General features: G+C 31.1%; 1 protein-coding gene across 1 annotated transcript in view; it reads right to left on the bottom strand.

Annotated features, from left to right (window-relative positions):
- The window catches only part of LOC129228428 (laminin subunit alpha-1-like), a 240,754-nt gene that overhangs the window by 102,477 nt on the left and 126,000 nt on the right, over positions 1-12,277 (bottom strand). The window contains exons 2-10 of the mRNA XM_054863107.1: positions 11,587-11,707; positions 9,782-9,941; positions 5,012-5,254; positions 4,540-4,599; positions 3,479-3,598; positions 3,313-3,402; positions 2,945-3,062; positions 1,095-1,213; positions 150-311 (exon numbers count right to left, since the gene is read on the bottom strand). Coding sequence (XP_054719082.1) covers positions 150-311; positions 1,095-1,213; positions 2,945-3,062; positions 3,313-3,402; positions 3,479-3,598; positions 4,540-4,599; positions 5,012-5,254; positions 9,782-9,941; positions 11,587-11,707 — 1,193 coding nt within the window. The remainder of the gene's footprint in view (positions 1-149; positions 312-1,094; positions 1,214-2,944; positions 3,063-3,312; positions 3,403-3,478; positions 3,599-4,539; positions 4,600-5,011; positions 5,255-9,781; positions 9,942-11,586; positions 11,708-12,277) is intronic.

Genomic DNA, 12,277 nt, shown 5'->3' on the forward strand with positions numbered 1-12,277 from the left:
AATACTGAATTCAGTAAAAATACTGAAAAATCACATGTCTGATGTAAAAAAAAAATTCAAAACCGCTGTTGCTGAACAATACATCCAAAAATCATTCTTAAACCCTACAGCACTAAATTATATTTTGCATAAGATTTCATAATTCTTACCACTCCTTCTAATACATAAGAATCATCTTTAACACAAAACCCCGTAACACCAGGTCCTGCACATCGACACCTGCGACAAGGTTCTGGATCAGATCTTTCAACACCCAGAGGTCTATAATAGCCATCTTCACACTGTTCACAGTTGATTCCAGTTGTGTGATGCTGTAAATAATCATGTTATTAGTTTGTGTACATATTTACACGCATAAATGTTTCATAAACATTACAACAACCTTAAAGAAAAAATTAATGAAAAACTAAATTTATAATACTAATATGAAATTAGAGCAACGAGTAACTGTCGTTGATAAAACCTTTCGACAAGACATGTTATGCTTTATATTTAATAATTTTATAATTGTTATAACACATGAAAATTATTTAAGAGAGTAATGAAACCAAAATTTAAAAAGCAATTCATATTTTAATTAAAAACCAATAATGTGCTAGAGCCAACTAGTATACACTAGTAATTCTTTTTCTTTTTTTAAGTTATACATCTACAGGGTTATAAAACATTATATTAATAATTATATATGTAATATATTCTGATGGTTAGCAATGCTAATGAGGTCATCAGGCACAGTAGGTCATCTCAAAATACTGACTAAAAATTTTGCCATAGTTAGTTCCACAAAGTTTTAATGTATTTCCTTTTTTATTCATCAATTATTTTAACACTTTCTATAATATATCCAATATTTTCCTATATTTTAATTTTCTGAAATGTTCAAGGAATTCCGGCAAAGTTTTGGTATCACACTTACAATACCAGTAGAAAATTTCAGAGATCACATGAGTAGCATAACTTTAAACTAAGCAGCATTTTTCATGTTTTTATCAAAGTTCAAAGGACAAATTAAATAAAATTTGAAAAACGTATCTCTAAAACATCCTTAAAAGTAGAAAAACTTTGATTAAAGAACATAAACCAAATTATTTTACCTTACACTTTATGCAAACACCACCCCCTTCATATTCTTCATTAATATTCAAGCTAGCTTTTTTATCAGCAACTGTCTGGTCATAAAAGCAAATATCAGCATGACCATAACACTGACACTCTGAGGAGGAAGAAAACATTTTATGAACATCACAAAAAAAAAAGACAAAGAAACTTTTAGTTAAAAAAGAAAAAAATAATTATGTATCTGCATACACTATACAGCCAAAAGTATCCAGATCTCAATGAACCTTATTTTCTGGGTTTTCTACAAAAAATACATACTGTAACTCCACATAAAAGGTATTTCAATCTCACTTTCTAGCAAAAATTCAGTCAAAAAAATTTCCTTAACAAGTTTTATATTCGTAACAGGCAAATTTTTCCACCAAATTTGACCCATTTCAGAAAACTTGACAGCATAAAAGAGAAATATTACACAGAAAATTGAAATAAAGACATTAAGAATTTGAGCTTTCAAAGAATTAATTTTTCATTGTGCATGAGCAAAAGATAGCAATTAATAACTTTCATAATTGTGTATCCAGGTATATATGGTATAGACAATATACATGAGCTGTAATAAAATAATTATCAGATAATAGATGGATGAAAATCAGGTATGAGAGTGCAAAAAAAAAGGTGTGAAAATAACATATAAAAGTTCAATTTTTGAAAGAAAAAATAAAATAAAGAGCACAAAATATTATTTTGCCCTGAAAAACTATTTGATTGTTAGGTTTACGATTTAAAAATTTAAAAAAAAAAAAATGATACAACCGTACTGAACACATTAATTTTTGTTAGCATATTTTATCACAACAAACTGTTGATTGTCCATAATCACTCTGCAAACAAAGCAATAGCTAAGCCTACCTTGCTGGTGCAATTTTAAGTTTTAAAGGTGGAAAAAATGAATGAAAGTTAAAAAATATTAAGTGATTAAAAGTCCAATAGTTCCCCCCCCCCCCCCCCCCCACCCACCCCAAAAAAAGAACAGAAAGAAATTCAGACAAAATTTAGAAGAATCTCATCCCTGAATAACGAGTTATCCACAAATAATCAGTTTTTTTAAAGGTATAGCTAAGGGAGGGCAAAAGAGGACCTCTCTCCAGAGGACACAGCATCCAGGCTAAAGTATGCCAAGCTAAATAGTGAAATTCAGATTACTCTTCCTAGTCTTAAATGGCAGAAGTAAAAACGCAATTTCACAAAATTTAAGTGTCGATCAAAATCAGCAGCAGTGATTATCTGCTAATGAAAATTATAGCTCAAAAACAAGTTGAATACAATCATAGGGTGGAAAACAGTCTTAGGTTAAACAATATTCATAAAGCTGAAACACTCAAAACCTTGCCCTATATTAAAAGTAGAATAGCCAACAATTCTTTCTCTCTAGAACACTGAGATGCAAATAAAAACCAAGCAGTCTGACAAAAGGATTAAGGGAGTCAACTAAAACTTACTATAACCAAGGAATATAATTACATATATGGAAAATTTGAAACTAGAGGCTTGTAAATCGGAAATACAGAAAATGGCAATGAAGGACAGTTACAACTTAGTCATAAATACAGATCATTCATACTAGATATAATACAACTAAAATTTGAAGTAATTAAAGCATAAATGTATAAACACAAAAAACCAAAACTGAATCGAATGATAGGGATTTTTTATTTTGAATTCAATTTATGACTATGCATGGAGCTAATATATTCATTCAAAGTTTGCACCAGAAAATTCCCAAACATGTAAAGAAAAATATTCATTGCAAAAATAAAAGAAGCAAAAGAAATAAATTATTAAATTATGTGGGAAGAAAATTTTTAAAACAGTAAAGAACGATTACTTTCACAAGCAGCTCCATCAGTAACGCTACCAGGACGCCAAGGCTTTTGTTGGTACAATGGACAGCACTGCTCACAATTTTCTCCACATGTATTATGTTCACATTTACATTGCAGTAACTAAAAAAAAAAAAGAATTAAACCATCCTGAGTGAGTAGTAAAAATAAAACTTATTTCAGGATTAAAAATCAGTTTCCACACTGAAAAACAGTACTACATATTAATTAATACAAGTATGTGAATGAATGTATATGAACTACTGAAATTTTATGCTTATTTGTTGCCTGTTGACGGTACATATAATTCATGTATTTAAAGTGAACAAAATAACAACTGGAAAAATTCTGAAAATGTGGTCATCATTCATACCTTTGTTTCAGCATTTAAAGGACAGTGCTTTGCATGACCGTAGCAAACACATTGGCCGCCGATGGAGACATCTTTAATGGAGTAAAAGTACTGCAAAAAAATACAAGAGCTGAAATATGTTCATCAAACTTTCTTAAGAAAAAAAAAGCTATTTTTATAAACGTACTCTTCTTGTAGTTGATTTGTCAATCTTTTGAGGATCACGAGATTGCATAGTCATGAGATCTGCATTTAATGTTCGGATTTTTTGTAGCCTCAATCTGACATATCTTGCTGTAGTAAATTCCTACAGAAAATATAATAAATCAAGCATGTTCTTAAACAGAGTACCAAAATAAATTAATAATGAAAACAACAATAAATTATCGAAGTTTAAAAAAGAAGATTACAGCGTGCACCTTTTTTAAATTATTATTAAATAAAACATTTAAACTTTTTTAAACATCTATTCTATTTTTCATTTTTCAGGGTCAAATTAAAAACTTTTCAAATGCGCCTCAAAAGACTGCTAGTTTATTTTTAGCATCATAAATTATTCCAACTTAAAAAAAAAAAAAACGCAAAAACAGTGAATAATGTATTGAAATTAATATACTGAGTTTGACTCCAAGACACATTTTATCGACTATTGCTCATTTACCTTGTAATAAAACAATGAAAAAACTCAACAGTCCAAAAAACAAAATTATAAAAGATTCATCAAACATTTGCTCTAACTACTAGACATTTTAAAATATTATTAGCCCCAAATAAATTTGACAGAATACTACTATAATTTAAATTTTTTCTATTTATTAACAGTTGCTTGGCACAGTATAGCCTATTAAGGTTCTTGAGCCAATAAATTCAATACAACCAAGTATAATTTACATTTATTGAGTAAAAAGTATTATATTTTAAAATTTAAATCTTCCATTATAAATCATGCACAAATGCAAATACAAAAGGTGATGACCAGCCTTGATGATGTGGTGACCAGGTGATGACCAGGCTCTGGGTCCAACTAGACTGGTCCTAGTCCAAGAATTACCAAAATGTTTTAATTCTTTTAAACATTTGAAAATTTTGGATTTTTCTCATGGCACCCTAGTCAATCTCCATTATATACAAATTGTTACCTCAGAGCAACCATAAGACATCTAATCCCAGGAACAAGAGTAAGATTTACAAACCTATGCAAAGGCACAAAAAAAAAAAGAAAAGAAAGGTAGAAAATATTATTCATACCCTTAAAGTATCACTAGGGCCTTCTGCACCAGGCCGACCATTGACTAGAGAAGTATGAATCTGCAAATAATATATTATGAGTTTCTGAAAATATGATGAAAAAAATACATATAATCACCAAGGTTTGTTTTTTGTACCTTAACAGTTGAGTCTCGATTTTACGAACTGTTAGATCGAAAAAAGTTCATAAAACTCAGTTGCATTGTTTCAATGAAAGACATTTTTGGATGGATAAGTCAAAAATTGTGAGTGGTCCTAAATTAAAAGTTACTAAAATTGAGCCTCAAATGTACAAACCATTCTTAAAAGATTAAAAATGTAAATGATTCTTTGCCTTCTAAATTAGAAGATAGGGAAAAACAACCAGTTCAGTCGATTTTCTTGGGAAAGTTTTCAGGTGTATCAAAATCTCATAATCTAACACATGAGAAAATACAAAAAATAAGCACAAATTAATTTAAAAAATTCTTACTTCACCCCCTTCTAGAGGATTCAACTTTGAGTAATATGAGGTGCATATAATTTCATCATCACTTCGATATCTGGGCTTTCCAACTGTTGGTCTGATTCCAAAAGCTTCCCAGCATTCAGCATCGCTGATTGCATAATACTGCCATGGTTTATAACTTAATCCATCCTTGGAATGTTCCAAAATCCAATTCCCTGGTCTTGGAGAAATGGCAGCTTTTACAATAATGTAAGCAATTTGAAAGACCTAAAGCAAGGCATTAGGAACAGTTATAGTAAAATCATATGTAATCTGTTCTTTGCAATCATCACATGAAATTGATTAATACAATTCCGTAATTTAAAAATTAAACTCGAGTAAATAAAACAAAAAAAATCAAGGTTCATTAATTGAAACTGGACTGAAAATCAAAATCAGTCATACCATGGCCCCACTTAATTCTTGTAGGCTGTGACAATCATTGAAACTCATGGCAACAAAGAGATGGCTACACAGATAGCAACAAAGAATGGCTACAGGGAACCTGTTTCCATTATGTTGCCATTGATTAGTGCAGGCGCAGGGCCGTATACAGGGAGGTCTTAAGGTTCAACCCCCCACCCCCACCCCCCAAAAAAGTTCGGTTTGACATTTAAATGTTCGTTTATATTTAAAAATTTCCAAATTCTTCCGCAAATCTCTGCATGAAAGTTTTTAAACCCTCCCTGAAATTATTTTCTGGTCACGGCCCTGGATTGGTGGATGCAGGAGTTCCGCTCAGCGCCTCTTACGATCAAAATGGGTGACATCCAATCAAAAATAAAAACTTTGAAACATTGACATTGATTGGTGGATGCATGAGCTGCATCGGTTTAACACAGAAAAGTCATAAATTGTCAAGATCCATTAAGAATCAGCACCATATGGTGGGGTCATTACTGCAGATAGAGAAGCTAATATGTTTACCTAAAAAATATGTTTACTTTTATAAGAATTGTCTTACATATACAGGGTGATTCCAAACAATGCGGACAAACTTACATGGTAGATCAGTCATACAACAAGGATCAAAAATTGCATAGGAACATAGGATCGCAAACACCTAGAGAGGGTGCTAGAGCAAATTTCACAAACTCAAAACCCTACTTTCAAATTTAGTACAGTGGGACCCCGATTTAACGAATCTCTATTTAACGAATTTTGCGATTTAACGAATTTTTCTTTTTCCCCCGATTAAAATGAAGGCAAAAACCTATTTACCAAATAAAAAACCCCGAATTAACAAATTATTTTAACAGCAGTTTTTTTTTTTTTTTTTTTCTTTTTTGTTAATTTGGGTAGGAAAATATTGGATTGTTTTCCAAACGTTATATCCATATTGTCCGAAATAGAAAAAGACTTTTCTTGGAATGAATCAGCAATTTTTGATGGGCCAGGGGACAATCAACGAATATTGATTTTGATGCAGAAAAGCGATAGCTCCCATTAAAACTTACTTTTTCAAATTCTTTATATTGCCTGGAAATTAAAAACATATCTCATGCAGCAGGCCACAAATGACACAGTATTTTCTTCTCTCCATAAAGTCCAAAGAGAACTATTTCCATTCAAGCATCAAGGAAATTGAAAGAGAACTATTTCCATTCAAGCATCAAGGAAATTGTCAAGCATCAAACATCAGTGTTAGTAGCAAAAAATTTAAAATTAACTAGTGTGTAATAAGTCGTGAAATGCTGAATAAAAAGTTTCTTATTCAGTTTCACTTTCTAATTATGGATATTTTTGCGCAGTTGCTCATTAGGGGTTTTAGATAAAGTAAGAGCAGTTTTTTTAATTTTTTTTTCACACTCTGTTATTACAAATAACCCCAAATTAATGTATAAAAGTTTTGGTCCCGATGAATTCGTTAAATCGGGGTCTGACTATCTTTTAATATTAATGCATTTAATTTTGACTTTTTATTTTTTTAGTTATATTTTTACAAAAGTAAGTCTTTTTTCTTGATTTTTTTTTCTTTTATAACTTTAAAAGAAAGTAGGCAAAACTAGTTCACACCATATTCATACAGTAGTTGATTAAATATGCCCTCAGCCATTACTGTTATCAAAAGACCATGTGCTTATTACTGTCAACTCATTAATAAAAAGTTCCTTATGACAGAAAAAAAACTTCTGCAGGTGATACACATTCTTCATAGAAATATGACACTGAAAGCTGTAAGTAGATTATAGTTTTTTTTTTTTTTTTTTTTTTTTTTTTGACACATATTTTAGGTTTTTCAAAATGTTCTTACATTCAGTTAAAAGTACAAAAAAGTAAAAAATGAATCTGTTTCTTACTTTAAAATCATATATTATTGTTAAAAAACACAAATTTAGTAAAAAAGACACATAATATGATGTAAGATTTAGAAAAAAAAAACACAAGTAAAATCATATAGAAACAATCGGACAATAGCGATGTGAATCTTCAGTGGGCAGAGTTTAAGGAAAATCTAGCGAATACGGTTAGGGATCATGTTCCTTTTAGGAGAAAGGGTGTCAACACTAAAATTTGGCCAATGTGGTTCTCCAGGGAAACTAAAGACGCTCTAAATTACAAGCAAGCTGCTTTTCATAGGTTTAGAGAAACAGGTCACAGTGCAGATAGGCTCCAATATTGTAAGGCAAGGCGTAAATTTAAGTATTTGGTACGGATTCAGAAAAGAGAGTTGGTTCAAAGACTGGCAGATAACATAAACAGGAATCCCAAGAGGTTTTTTGCATAGGCTAATTCGGGGAAAGTTCGAAATAGTCATATTGGGCCACTGGTTGATGAGCACGGAATTTTAATTCAGGACGATAGTGATATTGCTAATGTTCTTAATAACTTTTTTCGAGTGTTTTTAACAATAACTGTATCTCAACAGTTGACACCAACAAGACACAAGCTATAGTACAGCTTGAGGACTTTGTATTTTCCAGGGATGACGTTTTACTTCATTTGAAAAAAATTAAAGAGACTAAGGCTCCGGGGCCAGATAATATTTATCCGAAAATTTTAGTTGAATGTGCAGAGGAATTAGCAGATGTAATCGCAAACATTTTCAATGCTTCTTATAATTCGGGGACAGTGCCAGAGGCTGGCTAACATTACACTGCTCTTCAAGAAAGGGTCTAAAAGGAGTGCGGGAAATAATAGACCTGTGAGTCTAACTTCGGTGGTTTGCAAAATTTTTGAAACATTGATGAAAATTAAGATAGCAAATTTTATAGAGACTAATAATCTATTGACTAGTTTTCAGTACGGTTTTAGGAAAGGTAAATCTTGTGCAACTAATTTATTACATTTCTATGACAAAGTTACCATGGCTTTGGACAATAAGAAGCCTGTAGATGTTGTTTACATTGATTTTCAAAAAGCTTTCAATAAGGTACCGCATGTTGCTCTACTTAGCAAATTAGCTGATATAGGAATAGGAGGGAAAACTTTCATTTGGGAAAAAAATTGGCTGACCGGAAGGTAACAAAGAGTAGTTGTAAGGGGAAATTATTCTAATTGGAGTGAGGTCTTAAGCGGGGTTCCTCAAGGATCAGTGTTAGGGCCTGTTTTGTTCATTGTCTTTATGAACGATATTCACAAAAATATTTCTGGGAACATGAATTGTTTTGCTGATGATGTCAAAGTTATGGGAACTGTAGAAAATGAAGAACAAGCAAATCAGCTGCAAGAGGATCTAGATCATATTACGGAGTGGGCTGATAAATGGGGTATGGCTGTTAATGTTGGGAAATGTCAAGTGCTACATTTAGGGCATGGAAATAAGTGTACAAGTTATTATTTGCAAGGTTCAGTCATTAGTCAGGCAGACAAAGTTACTGATCTGGGGGTCCTAATAAGTCAGGATTTAAAGTTTAGCCAACAATGCAGCATTGCTAGCAACAAAGCCAATAAGATGCTTGGGTTTATCAATAGATCTATTTCAAATAAATCTAAAGAAGTTCTTCTGCCCTTATATAGAAGTTTGGTAAGACCCCATTTGGAGTATGCTGTTCAGTTTTGGTCTCCTTATCTTAAGAAAGACATTAATGTGTTGGAAAGGGTTCAAAGGCGGGCTACAAGGCTAATAAGTGGACTTTCCCACTTAGATTATGATTCCAGGCTTAGAAAGCTAAAAATGTACAGTCTTGAGCAAAGAAGAGACCGAGGGGACATGATTCTGCTGTTTAAATTTATTAAAACGAAAGATGTTACAGGACTAAAGTTTAGCACTGAAAACAGGACAAGGGGCATTGTTTTAAGCTATTTAAATCTCAGGCTAACATGGATATTAGGAAAAATTATTATTTTAGCAGGGTAGTGGAACCTTGGAACAGCTTACCGGAAGAGGTGGTAATGAGCAAAGGAGTAGACAGTTTTAAGAGGGCCACTGATCTTCACTGGGGATTGTAAATTGACTAGGACCAGTCTAGCTGGGCCCAGAGCCTGTTGCTGGTCGTCACTTTTGTATTTGTATTTGTATTTGAAATGTTAAATTATTAAAAGGATGCACATTCAATTACCCTTAAACTTTGTGTTGATTAAAAATACAATAGAATATGATTGGAATTAAAAAATTCCAATATGAATATTGAAAAATAATGTCATAATACACCAAAAGAAGCTTTAAGTTATATATATTTGTAATCTAGTGATAAAATAATTATTTTTCGAAGCATCCATTAGTCTTCTCACATTCACACGTACTAACTAAATGATAACTATAAAGTTTTAAGTCTAAACAAAAAAATCAAATTATCATTTTTAATGAAATACCTGTTTTAAGTCCAATGTAATAGTGACCCATTCAAAATGCTTTCCATTTTGAAGTGTTGGACTTTGCCACCATTTATTGGTCCCATCAATGGCATTGATAATAGGGTGCCTATGCTCAAGATTGTCACTCCTAGCATCACATAAACCACACTGAGGCTCTCTATAATCAAAATTTACTATCAATTAAAAATCTTTTGTTACACTGAATTTATACTAATATGATTTTTCAATTTATTTTGATACTATAGTTGGGCAAACCTAACCTCTGGCAGTGTTTTAATGTTGTTATTAGGACCTGTGGAGCCTTCAAAATGCTGCCAAATTAGGTTTGTTCTAACTACAGCCATTGTCCTTAAGAAGAATTCATAAAAATTAGTGGTTGAAAATGGTAGCTAAGTTCTTACAGCGTTTTTATGCAATTCTTTAAATGACTGAAAGAATGTTTAAATGGAAGACCAACAATTGAATGAATGAATAACCAGATAAAAACAAAAAAATAATAAATAAATTGATGAAGTGATGTAAATGAAGGACTGAATGTCCAAAAAACAAATGAATGAATAAACCAAAATGTTTTAAAAAATTAATAATTAAATGAAACAACGGGCGAAACAATAATCAAAAAAGGGATGGAGGAATGAATAAAAGGAAAGCAAATGAAAAAATAAATGAATGAGTTCATGAATAAAAGAATGATTGAGTGATTAAATGAATATATGAATAATTAAGAAAATAAACAAATGAATTGACTAAAAAATAAGTGAACAAATAAATAAATGACTCATTAATTCATTCTTTTCTTCATTCCTTAGCACCTGTTTTTAATTCATTTACTCATCCAATTATTCACTTGTAATTGGGCTCAGCCACTAAATATAAGGAAAGGAGTGAAAAGGGACAAACATGATCAGCTTTTATCAAAATGCACCTGTAAATAAGGACACTCCATCTTACTCAAATTATTAACGCTTTGAGTTTGAATCGTATTTGATTATAAACCTGATTAAAATTGAAAAGTTTCAAAAGTTATATTTCATGAAAGCTAAATAAAACAGAGTTACAAGTAAAAACAGCTAGAATGGCATTATAAAAAAGCCTTGTGTTATCCTTGAACTAAGGTAACAGATCCTTGAACAAAGGTAACAGTTCTGGTAAGGTTCAACTAAGGTAACAGAACCTAATTGTAAAAATTGCATTTTTCGATTGACTGCTACACAATAAATTAAACTTTTAGAATAAGCACAAAAGCAACATAGAATTTATAAGAACATATTCCATTTTAAAAGAACAAACCAGGTCAAGAGCAGCTCCTACATGGACCACCAGAATCATGTCTTAAGCACTGATGACCAGGATGGCACATTGTTTCTATGTAAATATTTTTCAAAAGTGCTTTTGTTTAAACCCACTTGTTGCATACAATTTAGAACAAAAATTTTCAAACATACTTTTACTACCCTGTATTTTCAATATTTTAATTGTTGCACATAAATCATGCAGCCTAGCTGAGTTCAGAATTTTTTGCTGGTTGTCACTTTTGTACTTGTATATTTTAAACGCACTTATTTTCTCAAGGCTTGTAATCACCAAAAAGTCTAACAAAATATTTTTTCGTGGCGGATTTTTGAATTTTCAGTTCTGTTCATATAAAATTTGTAGAATTATCAGCAGGCGAAATCACAATTCTTTAAACTTTCACTGAAAATTAATACTTTTAGTATTGTACGAAACATAATCAGCGTACATTAAACCAAACAAAATCTTTCAATTACTCTTAAATAAATTAAAGGGAAGCCAAACATTACCTCATAAATACATGTTCGACTAATTTACAGTAAACCTCAGGTTCGGATTCACCACATGTTGCGTTGGCATTGATAATTGCATTTGCAGCCAAGTTATTGACAGATGGAAAAAGGCCTTTCTCTGTAAATTAAATTTCAAAAAGATATAAAAAAAGATGTTTCAATAAATTAACAAAATTACTTACCAGAAAAATCATTCAAATGTATGATGCACATTTTTAATTTGTAATACATGTAAAAGGAAAAAAAACGGATGGTCAAAAGTAAATTTTTGCTTAAAAAATGTTTTCTTCTCCCTTTATGAGTTGAAAGATCTAGGATATAAATAAAACTGAAATTCTACTTTATTTATTTATTTATTTTTTTTTTTGGAAATAACAATGTAAGACTCGATAATATGGCTTTGATTTATTAAAAATTTCATTTCTTGAGAATTGTTATTTGTAAAAATGAGAAAATCTCAAAGATTCTTAATACAGGTCTGGAATGTGTTGAGAAAATTAGAATCAAATTAGCTTGCTTTTCAACAGTTGAATGTACTTATGCAAAGTTCTAGATGCACTTAGCAATTGCTAATTCCAAAAGTTTGAAACACAGCAAAGATTTTTGTTTGTTTTTTTTACATTCAAGCTCAAATTACCTTGATTTATATTTAATCAAACATAAATAAATTTAGAGCAGAAAGCATTAA

Source organism: Uloborus diversus, chromosome 8, assembly GCF_026930045.1.
Source record: "Uloborus diversus isolate 005 chromosome 8, Udiv.v.3.1, whole genome shotgun sequence".
NCBI classification, from domain to species: Eukaryota; Metazoa; Arthropoda; class Arachnida; order Araneae; family Uloboridae; genus Uloborus; species Uloborus diversus.